At 41.0% G+C, this 23365-nt stretch overlaps 1 protein-coding gene, 1 long non-coding RNA gene and 1 pseudogene across 2 annotated transcripts in view; 1 reads left to right on the top strand and 2 right to left on the bottom strand.

Annotated features, from left to right (window-relative positions):
- Window positions 1-10912, bottom strand: part of LOC146679729 (protein NLRC3-like) — a 14302-nt gene extending 3390 nt beyond the window's left edge. The window contains exons 1-7 of the mRNA XM_085450172.1: window positions 10789-10912; window positions 10432-10533; window positions 9361-9439; window positions 9013-9199; window positions 7084-8884; window positions 5984-6157; window positions 5543-5710 (exon numbers count right to left, since the gene is read on the bottom strand). Coding sequence (XP_085306298.1) covers window positions 5543-5710; window positions 5984-6157; window positions 7084-8884; window positions 9013-9199; window positions 9361-9439; window positions 10432-10533; window positions 10789-10907 — 2630 coding nt within the window. The 5' untranslated portion in view covers window positions 10908-10912. The remainder of the gene's footprint in view (window positions 1-5542; window positions 5711-5983; window positions 6158-7083; window positions 8885-9012; window positions 9200-9360; window positions 9440-10431; window positions 10534-10788) is intronic.
- Window positions 10913-19491: 8579 nt separating this feature from the next.
- Window positions 19492-21596, top strand: LOC146679728 (uncharacterized; annotated as a pseudogene).
- A 542-nt stretch (window positions 21597-22138) lies between these two features.
- On the bottom strand, window positions 22139-23365 carry LOC146679727 (uncharacterized). The gene is made up of 2 exons (XR_014918515.1): window positions 23257-23365; window positions 22139-22249 (listed from the first exon to the last, which is right to left on the bottom strand). It is a non-coding gene; the product is annotated as an uncharacterized LOC146679727 (long non-coding RNA).

Below are 23365 nucleotides of genomic sequence, written 5' to 3'. Positions count from 1 at the left end.
CCACCTTTCACATTTTTGCGGACCCCTTCTCCTTTGATGTGCAAGATGCCCCTTCTGTGCTTCAAATGGAGCTCATTGAGCTGCAGTGCAACTCTGAACTCAAAGCAAAGTTCAGGGAGGTGAGTGGAAAAGCAGACAAGCTTGGACAATTTTTGAGAGACTTGAGCCCTAGTTTCCCTCGGCTTTCCCGAATGTTCAAGCGGACCATGTGCCTTTTTGGTAGCACATACTTGTGCCAAAAGCTCTTCTCCACTTTGAACTTCAATAAGTCCAAGTACAGGTCCAGACTTACGGATGATCATCTTCAAGACATACTGAGGGTCGCAACTGCTTCCTCCCTCAGGCCAAATCTGGCTCGGCTATGCGAGAGGAAACGCTGCCAGGTCTCTAGCAGCAAGGAGTAGGCAAGAGAAGCCATGTTCAGAAGAACAGTTCATTTTCTACAGTGTTCCATTCATGTTCAGAAGAAGGTTATAGAACTGTTAATACAGACATTTCAATCTAAATACAGCAGATATAGAAGACTGAAAAAAAACACACAAGTTCACTGACTAAAAATATCTTATTATTATTTTATTTATGTATTACAGATTGATTTATTTTCTTATTAATTCTTAATTTGTTTATTTATTTTTCATATTTTGTATTAAAAAATAAAAATAAAGAGATTTGAGAGGATTGGAATTTTTTTAACCATGCCTTTCTTGTGGAAAACCTAATGTGGCCCAGCCTCACCCAGACTCTGCCTGCAGCGGCCCCCAGCTAAATTGAGTTTGAGACCCCTGTCCTACACCATAAATCAGTAAGAGAGGGTACGACCTCTCTCATGGCCCCAAGTGCTGTGTGCATGCCAGAGCACTCTGGAAGGCACACAGAGTCTTTACAGACTACTAAGGATCAAACCTCTATCATCATGCAATCGATTATACAACTCTAAGCATATATGAGTAAATATTTCTAAGCATAAATGACAATCAACAATATAAACCTTACAGCTGGTTTTAATAACAGAATTTATTTGTTTCTCAAATGAGAAAGAGCTATCGAGAAACACTCCTAAATCTTTAGTTCTGAACTTTTCCAGTGGGCCAAGGTCAACATTATCTGCTAATGCTAAATAGGCTGCCGTTATTAACTAATGCTAATTTGATGTGAATTAGCATTATGCACTAATGCTAACACTTTTTAACAATGTGAGTAGCTAATGCTAACACTATTTCCCTTAACTTTATAACATTGTGAACGGCTAATGCTAACACTCTTTTCCCTAGCATTACAACATCTGAGCTGCTAATGCTAAGTAGGCCGCCATTAGCACCTACGTCTATCCATCCATCCATCCATCCATCCATTCGCTTCCGCTTATCCTTTTCAGGGTCGCGGGGGGCGCTGGAGCCTATCCCAGCTGTCATAGGGCGAAAGGCGGGGTACACCCTGGACAGGTCGCCAGTCTGTCGCAGGGCTAACACACAGGGACAGACAACCATTCACACTCACATTCACTCGCACATTCACACCTAGTGGCAATTTGGATTATCCAATTAACCTATCCCCACAAGCTGCATGTCTTTGGACGGTGGGAGGAAGCCGGAGTACCCGGAGGGAACCCACGCAAACACGGGGAGAACATGCAAACTCCACACAGAAAGACCCCGGCCTGATGGTGGAATTGAACTCAGGACCTTCTTGCTGTGCGGCAACAGTGCTAACCACCGTGCCACCGTGCTGCCCACCTACGTCTAATTTAAGGCAAATACGCATTAGAACCTAATGCTCATATCGTTTTCCTTTGCTTTATAGCAATGTGAGCAGCTACTGCTAAATAGCATTAGCTAATAACAGCAGTCTAATTTAATGCAAGTTAGCATCATTTGCATTATAACGATGTGAGGAGTTAATGCTAAGTATGCTGCCATTAGTGGCTAATTCTAATTAGGGGTGAATAATTATTACAAGCTAATGCTAATATCGTTTTCTCTTCCCTTTTAACAATGTGAGCAGCTAGTGCTAGGTAGGCTGAAGCTAGCAGCTAATGCTAAAGCTAAAGATAATTTGATGTGAATTAGCATTACATTAGTGAGGAGTTAATGCTAAGTAGACGCCATTAGCAGGTAATGCTAATTTAAGGTTAATAGGAATTGGCATCTAATGCTAATACCATATTTTCTTGCTTTAACCCTTTAAAACTGGTCAGAGTGGGCACACTCCGTTTTGCGCAACTATTTTTAAATCCCGGTAGCACTGTAATCACGTGAGCTAGCGCAATAATTTTTTTTGCATATGAAACCTGAGGAGTTGTATTTACATCTTATGCCATCAGCTTGTCCTAGGTTACAGTTTCCTTCCACATATGCTTAGGACTCATATTGCTCTGCTGGAAATAGTTTATTTTGATGCATATGCTGTTATTTTGCAAATTTGCAGTATAATATTTATTTTCGTTTTTCCTGCAGTATATAAAAATTGGTGTATTTCAAAAATAAAACTATGAAGGCACTCAAAATAAATTTCCTGAGGTGGGAAACTATTTTGTGCAACTTTTTTGTATTTACAGTTTTGAGGGATAAGCCTCTTAAATTTCTCTAACTAGAAATATATGTTAAAAAAACAAAAACGATTTTCAATTTTTTTGTAGTTTATTGCACTTTTTTGCAATTTATGTAATTACTATGCACTTAATACATACATATTATTAAAATTTAGGCTGTAATGGTTGTATTGATGTATAGCAACTTGAAATGCTCCCAAAAATGGCTCTACAGCATGTAAAAATATAATATAAGCTCTGGCGGACTTGGTTCTATGGTAGGTCTAAACGGGTTAAATCAATATCAGTAGCTAATCCGATTGTTCAGTCTGACGTCAGGTGAAGTCATTTTTATGCATTTAAGAGCTGTGTTGAATTCAACATTACAAACTGAACATTAGAACTATCCTCTTCTCCAGGATTTTCCTGATTTAACATTTCAATATGACATTTCCAGCGCTTTGTTTTCTCTGCTCACAGACAAAACAGATACACGCATATATATACAGCCCACGTCCAGCTCTGCATGCACTCCTGCTCCATTTCTATAGAGAATAAACAACGTAACACAATCATTCTCCATTGTTTTCAACTCAACCAGCTGCATTTAATGAAGGAGTTTGAATTTACTTTACAACAGCTGCTGTTGTTTCCTGTCTGCATTCATGTTCTTAACTGTACTCCACACATTCTGAACTGGTGTACCGTAATTGTCGGGCTATAAGCCGCTACTTTTTGCACAAGCTTTGAGCCCTGCGGCTTTTAGTCAGGTGCGGCTTTTCTATGGATTGTCCATGAGCGGATTTGTTTTGTTTGTTCCGCTGTTGTACGGCACTACGCTGCCTGGCGGAAGGATCGGGGTTCAAGAGTGGTATGTTGGTCACATGTCCATCCGTCAGGCAACGTAGTGCAGTACGAGGTAGCGCGAAAAACAAACTTCAAAGTAGCGCTACCCGTTCAGCTGGAGGCCTGGATGATGAGCGGCGATAAACTTGCAAAAAGCAAGTTATGCCCAACTCCACCATTGGATTCTGACAGCGTGGAAAAGTGTGAAAACATCCACGATCACCAACAGATTTCGAAGGGCTGAATGCTGCATGATGGAGAGGAGGACACCGCCACGGCCCTTCTGAGGGTGTTCGACTCTGACACTGACAACGAGGATTTCTTTGGTTTTGAAAGTGACAACGAAAGAAAGAAGCTGAGAGTGGATGACGAAGCCACCCTGAGCCTGTTTGTTTCCGACACTGGAGAAGAGGACTTTGGTGGTTTTAGTGCGCAGGAAGATGGTGGTGAATGACTGACTTTTCTTCTTGTTAAAGCCGTGTCACTGCACCTGAGCCTAAAAGGTAGTCCGAATCAATTGTTCTGGTGTGCTGTAGGTTATTGTTATGTACTACATTTGTTACTCATTTATGAAGCACAGTACATGTTTTGTACTTGTAATTACCGCTACTTGTACATATACCTAAAAAGTTATGCAAATATGTACCCATAACTTGTTTTTCAAAATATTAATAAAAGGGGTGTGTCTCCAAACAGCCATCTCTTTCCTGACAATTCGCTTTGTGCATATTCTCTTACATATGATAAGTCAACATTGAAACACCTGCGGCTTTTAGTCAGGTGCGGCTAATGTATGTACAAAACAGGATTTTCCCCTGATTTTAGCTTGTGCGGCTAATATTCAGGTGCGCTCTGTAGTCTGGGAAATACGGTAGTTCTTCCTAAAGTACTGCAGTATTCCTGCCAGTACATCCTTTTAGTTTTCCTAACTGTTTCCTCTGATGCTCGTTGCTATTCTTTCCTCAATGCAAATTCATGCTAAGCTCCTTCATATCCATCCCTGTTTCTAAACCTGTAATAATTGCTTTAATGTGTCTTTGGCCTAATTATGAGTCTGTCCATATGTTTGTAGTTCCCCACTTGCTTTGGTTTCTTAGCTCTGATTCTCTCAAATTTATCCTTGAAATCATTTACTGGCATCTCTCCCTCTCACTCCCACTATCCCCAGAACACCAGAGTATTCATCTCCTGGTTTATCCTATGGCCTCTTTGCATTTTCTCCAATCATCCCTGTTTCTAGAGTCTCACCCCATCTGCAGGCAGTCCAAGAGAAACTGCCTCTGCCATTTTCTTCTTCTTAATCTTTGATTTTTCTCTTCACTTTCTCCATTGGGTCTTCTTAGACGCACTTTCCAGAAAGCAGCAACATTTTTTGTGCCCCATTTTTCAAATTGTGCATCTTACTTCAGCTTAATGTGTTTCCTGTTTTGTTTTTACACAGGTCATGTAAAAGAAATCCTACCAGAGACTCGACAAAGCTGAACTGAAAGACAGCACGGGCAATAAATCAGAGCAGCACAGAACTTAAGCTCATGGTCCATAGAAGCTGGGCTCTACAGGTGTACCAGGACAAGCTTAGTGTAAGTCCCTCGAAAAAGTTTCACTTGTGCTGTTTCGGTGTAAATTACTGGTTTGTTTGAACAATTTCATCAGCTGAACCATAAATACTCCAAAACAATTTCTTTGTGACTCAGTGTGATTTTTCATTTTGTAATATTAGCATGTCAAACTCTACATTCTCTACACAGATGAGAAATGAAGTGTATTTAATAATAAAAGTTATCTCTCAGAGACAAAGTTAGTGTCTCATTCAGGTCTGTATCTGAGTAGCCTCAGACACATGCAGTGCTCATATTTTCTGTTTTGTGTGTCACTCAGACCTCTTCCTGACAGGGGCTGCAATTTCATTTAAAGTCCCATTCACTGATACAGGCTGCTGGAGCTCCAACCAGGAGGGTACACACATGATCCAGGGAAAAAAATTATATATGGTCTCTTAGATAAATATTAAGAGGTCCTGTGTTTTACTAAAAAATCAAAGTAGTAAAACACGGGACCTTTGGGTTAGATATAAGGTGATTTGACAAATCATGTCTGTTGTAAATGAGTAAGCCATTTATCGACCTGACTCGGGTTTTAAATCATCATCAGAAAAGACTGAATCCTGACCTGAGAATTGTACACTTTGGACTCTCCACTGCAGAAAATAGAAGCTTCAGTCCTGAATCCTGCAGGTTGTTGTTACCCAGATCCAGCTCTGTCAGACGGGAGGACTGGGAGCTCAGGACTGAGGACAGAGCTTCACAGCTTCTGTCTGACAGGTTACAGCCACTCAGTCTGAAGAAAGGATGACAAGAAGACATGAAACACTTGTGTTAAAGTATATTCATGGTGCCATGAGGAGCTACTACATTTACAATATTTCAACACTGTTTCAGGACATGCTGGAATCCTTATTGCCTCATGTTACAAAAGACAAATGTGGCAGTTTACTGTGACTTGCATGGATTCATTAAAAAAACAAAACATAAACACTGTTAATTTTTTCCAAATGAAATTGATTAAATGATGTTAATTGATGAAAAAAAAATTGATATTGCTTGATCTGACCTCAGCGTTTCCAGTTTGCAGTATTGACTCTTCATCCCAGCAGACAGAAGCTTCACTCCTGAATCCTGCAGGTTGTTGTTACCCAGGTCCAGCTCTGTCAGATGGGAGGACTGGGAGCTCAGGACTGAGGACAGAGCTTCACAGCTTCTGTCTGACAGGTTACAGCCACTCAGTCTGAAATCAAGGTGGAAGGGAGACAAGATCAACCAAACAAATCAGAGCTTTATTGCTTTTTTATTGTTTTTAAGCAGAAATCAGTGAGGTGCTGGTAGATTCTGTTCTTTTGGTTTATTACCCAACAACACACACATACACTAATATTTGTGACTTTTGTAATAGTAGCATTTACAATGCAAAGCAACAGCGATCACAGATTGAAGGGGCCTGAATAAAACTACAATGCAGTGATTTTTAAGATGACCCGTTCTTCCAATTTCAAACAACAGATTTCTCCAACCTTACAGTTAAAAATAATTCTTTATCTCATACTGAATCTTGGTGCACCTCCCCCCAGTTTATTAAAATGAAGAGGTACTGAAGTTGCTGTAAGTGATGTGTGATGCCACTGATTTCCTTTCTGATCCAATACAAAGTAAAATTCAGGCTGGTATCTGCGATACTGATGAAAACTATTCCTTCAGAATCAATACAAGACATCATAAGAAAATATGATGTTTTGTATAACATAAAAAGCCTGAATTTTAAAATATTCAGTTAATAATCAAAAACAGATGTGACTGAAAATAATAAAACTGAGAAACATTTCATGGCCATTGCTACGGGCCATTCGATCCTTTTACAACCATTGCAAGAGCTTGGTTGGCATAGCCGGCAATACGTTGGATAGTAATAAGTCCGGTGGGTGATGGGCTCCACCAGGGCTGCCCTTTGTCACCGATTCTGTTCATAAATTTTATGTTTAAAGGCTGTATCAAAAGTTCATTCAAGTTACAATATTGTGGTCAAAAGTTCTCCTTTTTTCTTTTATACTATACAACTACGCTGTCTCATGGTTTTAGGACATGGATCTGTCATGGAAGAAATCTATGACCACTTTTAATCAACATTTTAAAAATAAACATGATCACAGATTTACTCACAGAGCTTTGTTGGAGGCTTTGACCACTGGCAGCAGCCTCAGAAGAGCCTCCTCTGAAGCAGAGTATTTCTTCAGGTCAAACACATCCAGATCTTCTTCTGATGACAGTAAGATGAAGACCAGAGCTGACCACTGAGCAGGAGACAGTTCATCTGTGGAGAGACTTCCTGATCTCAGGGACTGTTGGATCTCCTCCACTAGAGAACGATCATTCAGTTCATTCAGACAGTGGATCAGATTGATGCTTTTCTCTGCAGACAGATTCTCACTGAGCTTCTTCTTGATGTGCTGAACTGTTTCCTGATTGGTCTGTGAGCTACTTCCTGTCTGTGTCAGCAGACCTCGTAGGAGAGTCTGATTGGTCTGCAGTGAAAGACCCAGGAGGAAGCGGAGGAACAAGTCCAGGTGTCCATTTGGACTCTGTAAGGCCTTGTTCACAGCACTCTGGTGGAGAGATTGAAGTTTTGGTTTGTTAAATAATTTAGAGTTCTTGGAGGTTGTTTGTTTGTCTTCCAGCAGATTGAGTCCAGAGTTGCTGAAGGTCAGATGGACATGAAGAGCAGCCAGAAACTCCTGAACACTCAGATGGATGAAGCAGAACACCTTGTTCTGGTACAGTCCGCTCTCCTCTTTAAAGATCTGTGTGAACACTCCTGAGTACACTGAGGCTGCTCTGATATCGATGCCACACTCTGTCAGGTCTGATTCATAGAAGATCAGGTTTCCTTTCTGCAGCTGATCAAAAGCCAGTTTTCCCAGAGACTCCATCATCTTCCTGCTCTCTGGACTCCAGTGTGGATCTGTCTCAGCTCCTCCATCATACTTGACCTTCTTCACTTTGGCCTGAACCACCAGGAAGTGGATGTACATCTCAGTCAGGGTCTTGGGCAGCTGTCCTCCCTCTCTGGTTTCCAGCACATCCTCCAGAACTGTAGCAGTGATCCAGCAGAAGACTGGGATGTGACACATGATGTGGAGGCTTCGTGATGTCTTGATGTGGGAGATGATCCTGCTGGCCTGCTCCTCATCTCTGAATCTCTTCCTGAAGTACTCCTCCTTCTGTGGGTCAGTGAACCCTCTGACCTCTGTCACCATGCCAACACAGTCAGGAGGGATCTGATTGGCTGCTGCAGGTCGTGTGGTTATCCAGAGGCGAGCAGAGGGAAGCAGGTTCCCCCTGATGAGGTTTATCAGCAGCACATCCACTGAGGTGGACTTTCTAGGGTCAGTTAGGATTGTAGTTTTGTGGAAGTCCAGAGGAAGTCGACACTCATCCAGACCATCAAAGATGAACACAACCTGGAAGTCTTCAAAGCTGCAGATTCCTGCTTCTTTGGTTTCAGTAAAGAAGTGATGAACAAGTCCCACCAAGCTGAACTTTTCCTCTTTCAGCACATTCAGCTCTCTGAAAGTGAATGGAAATATGAACTGGATGTGCTGGTTGGCTTTGTCTTCAGCCCAGTCCAGGCTGTGTTTCTGTGTTAAGACTGTTTTCCCAATGCCAGCCACTCCCTTTGTCAGCACTGTTCTGATTGGTTCGTCTCTTCCAGGTGAGGCTTTAAAGATGTCTTCTTGTCTGATGGTTGTTTCTGGTCTGTGTGGTTTCCTGGATGCTGTTTCAATCTGTCTGACCTCATGTTCATCATTGACCTCTGCAGTCCCTCCCTCTGTGATGTAGAGCTCTGTGTAGATCTGATTCAGGAGGGTTGGGTTTCCTGCTTTAGCGATGCCCTCAAACACACGCTGGAACTTCTTCTTCAGGGTGGATTTAAGGTTACGATGACAAACTGCAGCTTGAAGTTCTGAATGAGAAGAAAAATAAACACTCAATTCCAAAAAGAACTAATCTTTAAAACATGTTGCTCCATCTTCCATCTCTGGAAAATGTTCATTTATCCAGCAGCTTAAATCTTTAGATAAATCCTCTTACTGCTCTGCAGACGGTCAGCCAGCTCCTCCTGCTTCATTCTCCTCAGGAAGTCCACTGTGATCTTCACAAATGCCTCTCTGCTGCTGCTCCTCTGACTCTCTAAGCATTCTGGGTAACCTGGACTCAGAACCTTCTGGATCTTCTTCAGCTCGTTCTTCACAAAAGTGATGATGTTGTCCTCCAGCAGCTGGAACAGAATATTTATGAATGAGCCAATCAGACTGAAATCATGGAGCCAAACATCAGATCCATGTTGGACACACTGACGATCCACTGGTCTACAAAGAGCAGCATGGAGATGACTGTGAACAGAACAGATGTAACAGTAGTTGTTGTACATGTACAGACCATAAATATGGAGTCCAGCTGTGTTTGATGCTGCTGGGCAGACTGACCACTGGGAACCTCTGAGCTCTGCTGCTCCACTCTGTGGAGGAACCATGAAGGATTAGATCAACACAGGATAAAGATCCAGGAGTTTCTGCTCAAATAACTTCATCTGAATCAAGTCTGTCAAGTTTTAAACTCTCAGATTGTGAACATATCAGTAATTTTCAGTCTGTTTTCATGGACGTCCTTTCAGTGGTGATGTCAGGGATGATTTTGAAGAAGCTCATCAAACTGAACCATCAGCAGATCACTGCTCCAAAACCAGAACATGATCCGAGTCTCCCTCCACCACCAGAACACCAGCTTTACTAACGTGGTAGATCAGTGTAGTACAGATCAATAACTGATGAGTCATTTGATCAAAATCACTGAGTGCTTCACGTCTGACCCTCTGATGCTTCTGTAGACATTTTGCATATTTAATGAATGTCTGACAGTTTTACATTCATTCTATGAACACAGTGGAAATGTTGTGTTATAGTCTCCATGTTGTTTCCAGCATCATAAATTCTTAAGTTCAGAAAATTAGATTCTTTCTTCACAGCTGAAAAACAACAACATTTATTCTCTATTGAAATCTGCATCGTCCACTCCAAAGGTCACAATCTGAAGGTAACATCTGGTTTTGTTCCCTGTGGTTAACTCTGAGCATCAGTATGGTGGGATTTATCCACTACATCCACACCACTGTGGTTCAGTGTTGTCCTGATGGAGTAACAGCAGCCAGTATGATCCAGGCTTTAGCTGCTGGGTCTCTGTGTGACCTCTCAGACTGTTTAACAGATCAGACACAAAGAGAATCAGAGCAGCTCTGTTCTTTAAAGACAAACATGAACCCACTCAGGTCACACTTTCCCCACAGATATGAGCATCACTGTCCTCAAACAGCAAATGACCAAGTCGAACATTTGGATCTTTTCTCTTTCATTGTTTTCTTTTTAATGAATCTTTGTAACAATCTGAGGATGTTTCAGGTCATATTTATCCAGGAAACACAAACATGTAAAGGAGTCATCACAGCTCTCTGACCTCGTTGCTCCAGGTTCACCACTGAAGTTTGGATTATGATCTTTGGACCGGTCACTCCTCACAGACGGACAGCTGGACCCTGCAGACTGTGACCTCTGACCTCTGCAGACACAAACATGATTGAAGCAGCTGTGATCACACAGACTGCAGATAATGCAGCTGTTTCCTGTCAGTAACATCCTCTTAGATTAGAGTTCAGCTTTTTACAGGAAAACTGGACAAAACTGATTTTTGTTACAAACTCATTTTCATTTCCTCTCAGCTCACAAACACAGTCAGACAATCAACCAGAGTCAACACTGATTATAATGTCAGTGCAGAATTATTTCTGTTACTCAGTGAGTTCAGCTCTCTGACCTCGTTGCTCCAGGTTCACCACTGAACTCTGGATTTTGACCTTTGGACCGGTCACTCCTCACAGACGGACAGCTGGACCCTGCAGACTCTGCTCTGTCCTTCTCTTCCTCCATCATCATCTTCAGTCAGTCTGAGAGGTAAACCACAAACACTCAGTGAGTTCACATTAACAGGAGGAACTGAGTTACAGTTGCTGACCTCTGACCTGTCATGTGACCATGAAACCAGGTCAATATGTCTGTAGGTTCAGTCATCCAGGTCATGTGATCTAAGGAGCTTGGAGAGAAAAGAGACGTCTTTAAGTTTCTGGAAGACGTTTCATCTGAGAAGCTTCTTCAGCTCTAAAACCAAACGGTGGAGAGTCCCAGATATTTAAACCTGAGAGGGAAAGAAAGCATGTCGCTGACCCACCACTGATGTTATTTCAAGGAGGAAACTGAGAGCCTTTGCACCAGGAGCACAAACATCAGCTCCAGCAATGATCCACTGATGTGTTTTTATTCCATGTATGAATGTTGTTATTGACAGAGATGACGTTTGTGTGTCAGTGATGCAGTGACTGTTGTTGTTACCTGTACAGGCTGGTTAGACTCTATGAAACAGATCATACAGATCTCTGCATGTTAGAAGAGACTATTAAAGGTCATGAATGAGACAAAGGCAGGGAGGCGTCCTTTACAGCTAAACAGCAGAGTGAGAGAACAGCCAGCACCTCTACATTTATCACATTATACAGCACATGTATGATACTGACAGGGATGAGAAGAATTTAGTGATTCTGATCCCATCATTGATATTACTTATTGATTCTCAGTAGCTCTGCTCTGACAGTCACCACCATCACTGAGCAGCATATCAAAGACATTTGTGCACATTAACTGCATGTTGTGGCTCAAATGTTTGTGCATGTTGGAGGCATTTCCTCTTTGTTGTGATCAGTGTTGGTCATTACTCAAAACAGTCATTATTACACATATTACACAGAACACTTTAATTAAAAGTAATGGAGTACGTTACTTCATTACTCCTCATAACATTACTTTGATGTTACTGTGTAAAATGAACAAATGAGCATGTAACAACATGAAGCTGAGGTACAGCCCCACACACCAACACAGATCCTGATGAGGTCACGTGATGTTTCTCTGAGTGTTTATGAACACAAATCAAAGATGAAACAGCACAAAGACACTTCAAAGTGATTCTACTGTAGAAACATGAACAGGTAGAAACCTGCAGCCTGACTGCTCATCACTTTGTTACCTGTTCAAGTTCAGCAGCAGCAGCTCACTTTATCATTGTGAAAACAAAAATGTCAAAAACCATTGCTATTCTCTATAAAACAAAGCATGTCCTGAACAAAAAATCATTATACACACTTTATTGTACTCTGTTGCTTCCATGTATGACTTACTGTCTGGAGATATGGGGTAATGCATATAAAACGAACACTCTTCCTATTTTCAAGTTACAAAAAAGAGCTATAAGAATTATAAACCAATCAAACTATATAGAACCAACTAACATTTTGTTTATTAATCTGAATACCCTGAAATTTTATGATTTAGTTGAATATAAAATGGCACAGATAATGTATAAAGCACAAAATAACTTGCTTTGCCCCAGTACTCAGAAGCTGTTCAAAGTCAGAGAGAGTCAATATGACTTAAGGGGAAGAGATTTCTTTAAAAAAAACAAGATAAGGACAAATATAAAGCAGAGATGTGTTTCTGTTAGAGGAGTTAACCTGTGGAATAGTTCTGACAGGGATTTAAAAAGGTGTAGTTCATTTTCCTTGTTTAAAAACATGTTTAAAAATAGAGTATTAGAAAAATATATAAATCAAGAATGAAAAGAGCAAAAAAAAAAAAAAAAAACAACCTCTTGATTCTTTTGCTTTGATGTAGTTACTTATCTAAGGTGGAAAGTTTTTTTTTCTTGTTTGTTTGTTTGGTTTTTGCTTTGTTTTCTTATTTGCTTCAGGCCCTGTGTACAGGAGCTGCGTGCAAAAAGATATTTTGTGAAAAGGGTTGGCGTAATAAGCAAATGCTTCAGCCAATACCTTTTGATTAGCCTTGTTTCATGCTTACTTGCTTTATGGTCGATTTTTGTTCTGTTTTCACTGAGATATTTGAATGCTAATCAATAAAATCAAAATCAAATCACGGTGCTGGTCTGGGGTCAGTGTTTACTCAGCTTTAACTCACTCTGGGTTCTAGGTTAGCTTAGCGTTAGCATGCTGTGTGCTAGCTTAGCGTCAGAGCTCTGCAGGTGTCTCGTGTGTAAATATTAATCACAGTGACAGTAAAGGAGGTAAAGGGCTGTGACGTCATCACGTACGCTGCGTCCTCTGTGGGCTCTGAGTGAACTCAAAGTACAAACTACAAGTACACAAACACGAACGTAGCTCAGAGTGGCGGACACACTCGGCCTCGTTGGTCCAGCTGTGAGTCCGTTACCGTGAACTATGGAGCGGCAGATTTGTGCTGAACTAAGCTGCACACAGCTGATGTTAGCCAGGAAACATTACACACTGACTTTAATGGAGAGACCGGAAATACAAACACACACAGTTTGTTGTGTGAAGAAATCAAACACGAGCTGAACAAACAGTAAAGTTCCTAAAGACAAACTGTTAAAGGAGGAAACAAAGCAAACTTACAGTTTCTTCACACACCAACAACAAGCTCCACTCCACACCTGGACACTAAACACGGACACACAGGTGAGCTGCTTCCTGGAAGGAGGCGGGGCTCCACCTGAAACTCAGCACAGGTGGGAGGGGCTCAGCTCTGTGTGTGCTGATGTGTTAACTTTAAAAATATGCCGTCTGACTGCTCAGACTGAGTCAGAGTAAAGTTCACATGCTGACGTGTGGAGACATGAAACCTTGTTGTAGCTGCAGGTGTGAACACACTGATCCCAGATCAGCTCTGCTGTATTTGTAACATGAACATTTCTGCTGCAAAGCTTCAAATGTTCAGCATGTTTCTCTGTTTCCAGTCTATAGATCCAGTCACACTTTCTACCTTCACCTGTGCAGTAAAGACTGAGAGCAGAGCTGAAAGCAAGCGTCCAATCAGGGAGCAGCATCAACACCTGAGCTTCATTCAGACTCTGTTATTGAAGATGTTGTTGGTACAAAGTTCATCTGCTGCTCACATGAATCCATGAAAGATTTATTTCACTGAATGTTTCTTCAAAGCTCATTTCAACCTGTTGAAGTCATGAATGAAAGTGCAGACTGAGAGTGGATCACATGATGTTTGAGGTGTGTCATGTGACATGTTCAGTATTGTCACACATGTCTAGATTGTCCCTGATATCATAACTGCTCAAACACTGATGATTATATTTGAAGAATTATTCCTGATGGCAGCAAAGTTTGAATGGAGCTCTCTGTCTGTGCTGATTTGTCGCCCTCTGGAGGTCAAAGCACAAACTGCATGATGTCACTGTAACCACCACAGAGACAGGAAGTGTTTTTATGACTGAAACACTGAAATGATGCTAACGGCTGTCGTTAGGCTCACTGACAGCAGTGCTGATGTGTTCATGTCAAACACTGGCTCAGGTCAGACTCCTTCATCCTTCTCCAGCGTGAGGCCGCCCTCAGACCCACAGGAGCTCTGACCTTTGACCTCCTGACCCTAACCATTTTAGTCTTGTTGCATCTTTAAATGCAAATCCATCCAAACTGTAGCCGAGCAAAAGAAGCTGGAAGCTGTTCTATGAATGATGTTGTTGAAGGAGCTTGGAAAGAAAAGCGTCTGGACTTCTTTAAGTTGCTTGAAGAGGGACATGGACGTCTTAACGCCCACTCACATCCTGGGACATTTGATCACAGGAAATCACATGATAGCGTGGGGCTAGATCTCACAATGGGTTCACCCAAGACACGAGTAGTTCTTTATGTTTCTCGTGCACGGGAGAGAACTGGACCAATGCCGTTCCTTCGCTTGACCACAGTCGCTCTCGTCCGTTCCCTCGTAACACTGTTCTTTTATTGAGGTTACATGAATATACATAGGTTCATTAACATACACGTGAACAAAGGTACCAGTCTGTATGTTACGTAGGTGTGTGTGTGTGTGTGTGTGTGTGTGTGTGTGTGTGTGTGTGTGTGTGTGGAGTCAGAGTGTGACCCCATAAACGACTTCCCTAAACCTGCTGGTCTGGAAGTCCAGCAGTTCATCTAAACAAAAGGCACTTAGACTAAAACAGACATCCTACCACAAAACAATAAGAAGGTAGCACCTCTCCCATGATCCCAGGTCGTGGGTGTGAATGCCAGAGCACTCTGGAGTCACACAAAGTCTTTAAAGACTACTATCATTACACAATTGGTTCTACACCTCTAAGCATATATGGTTAGATATTCCCCAATAACAATGACAATGATAAAATATAAATCCAACAATGGTTTTCAGGGTTTTTATCGTTAACTTCGTTTCCCTGGGTCTTTTCCCGTGTTGTAGTCGTGTGTCTTATTTTGAAAGAAATGTTTACGCGTTACCATAGCGACCAGAGAGCATTAAGGCTGCAGACAGGTGCATCCAACAACATTTTATTTTCCCTTATTTGATTTATGGACCTAACTGTATGAACTGGACTTTGGCTTTAATGCTGCTCCTCTTCATCATTGCTGTGTTGCATTTCCATCATTCTGCTGCTGGATTCACTGCAGGCTTTAACAAACACTCCTTTGGGTCCAGGCCCAGCCACGTGTTTGTAAGCTGCTGTGCTCCTCACAAATAAAGCCTGAAGCAGCTCAGACTGTTAGAAGCAGCACTGAGCCCTGTTACAGTTATAGTGTTAGAGCAGCGGCTGCAGCCTACAGCATTTAAACTAGCTGACAGTAAACACATCAGTCCAGATGTTACCACATTACTTTGTGATGCTGAGAGTTAAAGGAGACTGGCTGATTAAAATCCCATTCCTTACATCACCGTCCTCTGCTCTGACTGCTTTCATTTAATCACAATCAGAATACTTTTTTGATCCCCAGGGGAAATTATTTAGGTTACAGTGCTGCAGCACAAACAGGAACAAAGACACAACACACTAAGTAAGAAATAGCACAATATACACAATATATACATGCATACATATGAGTCACTTATAAGTAACATGTGAGTGCTGGGGTCTATGACAGCAGGCAGGTCTGTATTTATGTCCAGGCTGACATGAACAGCTAGTAGTTCAGGGTTCAACACTCAGGAAAGTGTGTGACCTTCCACACTGACAGAAGATGCTAAACATGACTTTAAACTGTTGTTTGTTAAAGCCTCACAGATCTGAGAGCAGGGCTCAGTGGGTACATGAGCCTTTATACATGAAGGCTTTCTGTTTCCAGGAGAGGAAACATGTGATCCAGCTGTGTTTGGTCACATGGATCTGCTCTGCATGGATCACCTGACTAAAACATGTTGTTATTATTGTTCTTACAGTCTTAAATCGGTACATCAGGCGGGTCACATGACACCCGGGGGTGACAGCAGCATCTTTCCTCTTTAGAAAGCTGCTCTCTGTCCCAGGAGCTGTTGTCACAGTAACAGCAGGAACAGGAAGTCACACGCTCTCTGCTCTGTGATTGGCTGCTTCTTATCTCAGCTTCCTGCAGAGGGTGGGGTCTGCTGATAACGCACACCAACAGAAGTGTGACTTTCACTTCCTGTTTATTGCTGTTGTTCTTAAAGCTCTCAGGCGATGCTGCAGCGCCCCCTGCTGACACAAACTCCTCCCTCTGTCTCAGAGGTCACAGGTCAGCCTGCTGCAGAGGGTCTGCCTGTTCATGGACTTCCTGTTACAGAGACGGGTCTCAGCGTCAACACTAGTTTCTGATTGGACGGTGTGGAAAATGTTACGAGTTCAAAATATTGGGGATGGAGACAAGAGAAAAACCACAATAACAACACTGGTCCGGTCGGGTTGAGTCAAACGATGATTTTAATGATCACACACGTGGGAGATGGACACTGATGCAGACAGCCTCAGATCTCAAAATGGTGGAGCATTGCTCAAACTCTTATAGCCTCTGGTGCCTCCACCTTATCATAAAAGCCTAAACATTCACATGCTTTCTCTCACACAGCGCCTAAGCTACGACCTTGGCTCCCTGTTTATCTGCTCCTGCTGAGATGGGGCAGAAAACTCCAGCATGTTCTCTTCTAATCAGACAAATAAGGCGATGACTTTCTGCAAACAGTATTTCTTATAACTCAGCAGTATAATGCATCATAAACAATATCATTCATTCACAATAAATCAGCAGTTTAATATAATGCACATCAGTTTAACTAATGCAATAGTTATCAGCTTCTTCTAATTCAGGAGAATAATGCAAACTAAAACTACATAATAATTCACAATCTTTAATTAGGGGTATAACATGGCATAAAATAATATTATAATCTAACAAAACCCAGCTTCCTCCAGCCGAGTGATGTGTGGATTCATCACTCTCTGTGGATCAGTGTAAGTCTGTGTGTGGGTCAGCTGCAGGACTTGTTTGACCTTTGACCCTGGCAGACAGAGCTGGTTACTGCTGTGTGACTCCTGCCGTCGCTCCACTTTAAATTTTACTTAAAATAAGTCCTGACATGGCCCCGCCCCCTCTGACCTGCTGCTCCTGGATGTGCTGAGGACACAGCGGAGGCTCAGAGGGGGCGGGGCTTTTCCCGTGGCGGTAACCAAACTGCATTAGGTCACTGCACTGCCAGTGTTTAACCACACCTCTTCTGACTGACCTTTGACCTCTGACATGTTGATTTGATCCTTATTTAATGACGTCTTTTATCTAGTGATTTAATTCTGTGTATTTATATGTGATGGTGTTCCTGAGTTCAGCCTCAGCTGATATCCACAGACGCTCCTATTGGCTGGTTTTAAAAACACATTTTTCCATTAAAGAGACTCTTTTAAAAACACGTCTGCCTGAAAGTCACATTTCATTGATTTTGGGGGATTTTAACAGAGAGATAGAACTTTATGAATCCCTCATGTTTATCCTCCAGGAAATCCAGTTTGTAGCAGCAGAACACCGACAAATCTTTACACAGCACAGAATTAGGATATCAAATAAAGGGGAATAAGAGAATATGAATATAAGCATAAATATGTACATATATACACAGACCTCACACAGAGACAGCAGCTACACTGTGTGTGGATGTGATCCACAGTCACAGCTGTGGGTTTCAGTCAGTGTGTCTCTAACTTCATGGTCACATTTCAAAGCTTATTGGAGCCAGAAGATGTTCAAGTAAAAGATTTATTGCTGTACTCGTCTACCAGGATAACAGGAGGTTCATAAAGCTGTGTAATACTTCAGCTTTACATCATGCAGTAGTAGTTTATTAAACCCCCCAAAATATGACTATCCAGAGTTGGGACCAGGAAGCAGAGTTGCAGTCTTACACGCCTCTCTGCAGCTTCTCTCCTCCTGCTACCCCCCAAAAACCCATCTCCATAGAGACTGTGTCAGCTCCCAAACAGACAAAAAACAAACTAAAAACCAGCAACAAACAACTTAAACATAAACAATCACAAAGAAAGAACAATACAGTATCCACATCTGAACCAAAGAGTAAAACAGTGAAATGTGGATTATTAAACATTAGGTCTCTCTCCTCCAAGTCTCTGTTAGTACATGTTAGTAAAAACATTTCTGCATTTTATCCATATTTTATTTTTAACTCAAAATCAAAGATTCCAGATTCTCCTACATGTTGGTTTTGAATCAGATAGGACGACAGATTTCAGGTGGCCCTGTGTCTTTCTCTATTACATTTGCCACTGTGTAACTCAAAGTTATTTAAGGACTAGTTTATTTCAATGGATGAGTTTACTGACTGACGCGCAGAAGAAATAGTTCTTTATGGAGCCTAGATGGTGTGAATGATGAGACCAAAGACTGCAATATCTTGTACCAAAAATATATTGAATAAATGGAGGAAAGGGGAAATGGAACAAAATAATTAACACAACACACAACATAAATGCCCACAATTAAATAATAAATCAATGCTGTGATCTTTCTGTGCAAAAGTCCTTTTTGGTCCTCTTCTTTTTAAAGTTCACTTTTAAGGTATTCCTCCTTAGAGTCCAGCTTCATACAAATGGGGAAATATGTCCGTAATCCAAAGACGGCTAAGTGGGGGAAAGAGGGGAAACAAAGAATGGTCCTACCGGCTCGCCACTTCAATATGAAGAAGATTAATTCAAAGGGAGGGAACAAAACCTGACCTGTAGGTCAGAAAAACGTCCATTAGCACATCAAGTTCGATTCAGTTTACCGGTAAACAAATATATTTTTCTGCAAGCCTATGTAACAATGCAAATCATCATCAACCAATGTACAACAGTTAAATTATTAATTATCTTGGCTACGTAGCTTAATCTATACATTCCAGTAGCGTTCGCTACAAACAATACAAAAACAACAATAAAGGAAAACAACTGTCTAACAGACAGCATAGCCGAATTCAAGGCAACACATAACAATAATCATTCAATCGCACTTTGTTTCAAAGTAAGCCCATTAAAATGCTCAAGTAAATAAAAGTGTTCTAAAACAGCGGTTTTTGAGCCGGAGTTCTGCTCGCGGTGGGAACGCCGCCGCAAAAAGTCATTTTTTAATCGCGAAAACGATCGACTGGTTACTGACAACCAAAAGGTTGTTTTTGGTAGATATTAAAGATCATGGGTGGGCGGGGCAAATGGAGCAGTTTTCTACAGTCGAGTAAAATTCCAGGAAAGAGCTGGGTGTGGCTTTCCTTTAAATCACATGATCAACAGCTTTAAGATGGAGGCAACTCGCTCAGTGTTTCCTGTTTCATTCTTAGACTGTGGCGATGGTAAGTAGCAGCTTTTCACTTGTTACCTGGCATCTTTTCAGCCACCAATGATAGTCATTGTATGTTATCAACATTTCACTAACTATGTTGTCTCTCATGTTTAAAATAGGCCGACCAAGAGCAAAATAGGTATGTCTGCAGACTCTGCTGTAGCCAAAGTTATCAGATCTCCTGTGTTTTTAAATCCCTAACTGCTCGATCATTATCATTTTAGAAGACAACAATTTCTCAAAGGAGGTTCAAAACTAATGCCTACAAGATTACCAAGAGGATGGTTCGGGGCTCTTACAGGACTCCGGGAAGTCAACACTTGGTGGATGAGGTGTGTTACCTTTGACACTTTTAAGACAGTCCTGTTTATCACTACTAACAATAAGCAAATATGTTTTCACTCAACAGATCCTTCACAGCATGTTGTTTCTGGGCAAAATCAACAACATCCCCTTTTCTCCAGAAGAAATCTTCCCTAATCCTTTTGTGTTGGGTTTGTTAATGAGAAGATATCCCAGGCCTTTAAAGTTGTATTCGACTCAGCTTCCCAGGCGAAGTCCCTTCTCCTGTGTGCTCGACATGGTAAGATAACTCTTCTCACATTTTCAGTCAATCTGACAAACTTCCAGTTTTTAGGAAAGTATAATGCAAAGTGCTTTTTTACTGAGAAATCCAAAGAAAATCCATACTGTACCTTATACTTCAACATATGCTTCTAGCTATACTTCTCCACCAAACACAGAGACTGCAGGAGAGCTGGAGACTTGCTTCAGAATTTGTTAGTTCTAAATAATGTCTAACAGACTCATTATTGGAGATGCTTACAGTCTTCAAGGCGTATATGATGCTGTCACTGTGTAGCTGCTGGATCTGTTAAGTCAGCTCAAAGACTCTAAATTCAGCGTGTTTTGACAGCCCGGCATAGCAAAATAGAAAAAAAAAGGTCAATTAGCAAATTTAATTATAAATTAGTGAGAACAAAGATGGATTTTTGCTTATTGATTTAAAATTAAATAGATTTTTGTGACATGTTTCACCCCCTATCTTAAAATGTCTAAATCAAAAGCATCCAATGGTCCTGCATAGTTAAACAAGTCAAGCAGCGAAACAAACATGTTGATCAACTTTCTATGAAAAACAACTATATAATCAGGTGCAACACTTTGACCAGATCTGTAACTGTTTTCAGATCGTCCTGCAAAATAACTCAGAGAATGAAGAGCAAATAAAGCAGAGTCTGCAAGATCTCCTCACAGACTTGGACTTAGAAGAGAACCATCTGCATTTCTCAAAAATCCCAAACCAACAAATCAGAAAGGTACTGCGGAGTCTCCATGTCCACCAAAGGTCCTAACGCTGGCAAAATTATGATTGCTGCCTCCTGTCTTAGCAAATGGCATAAATATGTATCTGGTGCGGTGATGACCTATTATCCAAACACAGTCCAGAAAGATTACTTTGATGGAACAATTGAAGTACCTGGAAATATCAGGTGTGAGGCTTTTTGTCTCCGTGATGGTGCCAGAATGAAGCCTTGCAGATCATGTAAGAATTTGTTTGGCTTGAACACAGAAGACCTCAGAGAGTGGCCATATGGTAACTGTGCTGAAGCTGAGAGCCTGAGCAATTTGCTTGAAAATGAGAGAGAAGTTGAAACACATGTGGATGAATACTCAGCTGAAAAGGACAACAGGCAGAGAGCTGAGGATGAGGTTGGTAGGGTTCTTAGAACTGTGTTGCAAAGGATTCGGTTTAACTGGACAGGTGAATTTTACAACCCAGAACAAGAGTGAGATTTCATGAAATCATTTGCATTCATCATTCTGATAAATCAAAGATTCTCTGCTCTGACAGCATCTGTGTGGATTTTCTGTAATCACAGAGACGTGTATAAGCATGTTTACTTTCCATCTCCATGTAATTGTCACATTTAATAATTAAAACTGGCTTCTATGGGTTTTTGTTTGTTTGCTTACATATCTAGTGTTTAATGCAATATGAAGCATTATCAGACAGCATTTATTGGGAAGAATCCCATATTTATACTGGTCTGTACCCAGGGTACACAGAAAATAAAAACATGTTTTCTTATTATGATCCCAACTATAATTTACTTAAGCAAAAGCACTACATGTGTAGTTATAATATTTATAGCAGTTACTGTTGAGCTTTAAATTGATCATCTTAAATGTTTATATGCTGATTATATTGCTTTATATAAGAAAGGCCTAACTCTGAGTACACTCTGTGCCAAAAAGTGCTGACAGGAAACTGCATGCTTTTGCAGAAACGTGCTTTTGCAGCTAGAAAGTGAAGCTGAAATATATCAGTTTTAATTAGTTTTTACCAACTGCTTGCTAGGGCAATCCCACGAGTTTGGTGTTTTTGTATTGAACATGATTCCAAGTGCTTTCTATAACACATAGCAGAGGTGCCACAACAAAGACTGAGAAGAGGACAGGAAGAGACAGTGAAAGAGATGCACTCCTTCGCCATTCATGTTAAAGCGTTGCATAGCTTTAATTTTAGAGAGTGTTGCATAACTTTAGTCATTTTTCTACCACAGGTGAAGCCAAGAATTGTGAAGCTCTCTTTTGGCCAAATACCAGAATCTGTAAGAAGAAGAAAAAACAAACAATCAAATAGGTCATTATTAAGAGAACAACAATCTCTTGATGATTATCCACAGTGTCTTTGATAACTCTGAGATACAAACTGTCAAGGATATACACATCCCAGCAAACAATAGCTGTGTTTGACTAAAGCGATTAATAACAAGGACAGAGCTACAATCACTACAGTCAAACATAAAGGGCTTAATCCTGAATCCAAGTCTGAGCTGTGATGCCGTTGGTGCTGAAAGCTGCTCAGATCCTGAAGCTGCACGTTTTGTCTCTCTCTAACCAAACCAGCAGCAAAAGAAGACACATTTCGCTTGACATAAACATTGTCATGAATTCCCTCTTACTTTTGCTGGTTTGCTTCCACCACCATTAAAACACACACAGAAAAACAACACAGCACAGCTCTCTGCCTCTCTCAGTGTACTTTAAGAACACCGTTTCCCATCTCAAATCTCTGTTTTTGGCATTATTCGCTTGCTTGTTATGAAGCAGTCTACCGTTGTTTACAGCCATTTTTTTTTAATGACTTCCGACAAGACAGCCTCATTTCTGCTGTTCAATACCAAATTTTATTTATTTTTTTCAAATTAAGTGAAACTGCAAAATGCTCTGCTGTGTCTCTATTAAAACCTCTTATTAAAACCTCTGAATCACTTCAGCAGCATCAGCCAATGTACATTTGTTGAGTCGTGGTTCTCGTCTGCTTTTGTTCTACTGCAGAATAATATTTTTAAGGTTATCTACTGTAAAAAGCTAGGCCAGGAAAATCTGCTTCATGGTTTTGTGTTTTATCCTCAGTTACTTTGACACAAAAGCATCTGCTGTGATGCTCACACCTCTGATGAAGTTTCACAAGTGTCAGTACTGATAAATGATCAGAATTATAATGTTTCTGACTCTCTGAGTAAGAATTAAATGGAATCTAATTGGGACCTTGTGAATTGGAATTGAACAGGTTCTAGAAATCAGTGATGATACTCAGCTCCAATACCCACCTATGATATTAGGCTTACGAACGCTGACTGGGTTTCATTTACCAGCTTTTTATGTTCTTCCTGCAGTTTCCTCCCCACATCACTCATCTTAACTTTTTTCCAGTCCTCC

Source organism: Copadichromis virginalis, unplaced genomic scaffold (genome assembly GCF_057382275.1).
Source record: "Copadichromis virginalis isolate Kocher_CV1m ecotype Utaka unplaced genomic scaffold, C_Virginalis_male_GT1.1 unmapped_scaffold_1, whole genome shotgun sequence".
NCBI classification, from domain to species: Eukaryota; Metazoa; Chordata; class Actinopteri; order Cichliformes; family Cichlidae; genus Copadichromis; species Copadichromis virginalis.
Note: the sequence above shows the minus strand (reverse complement) of the source record. Positions and strands in the feature narration are given on the sequence as shown.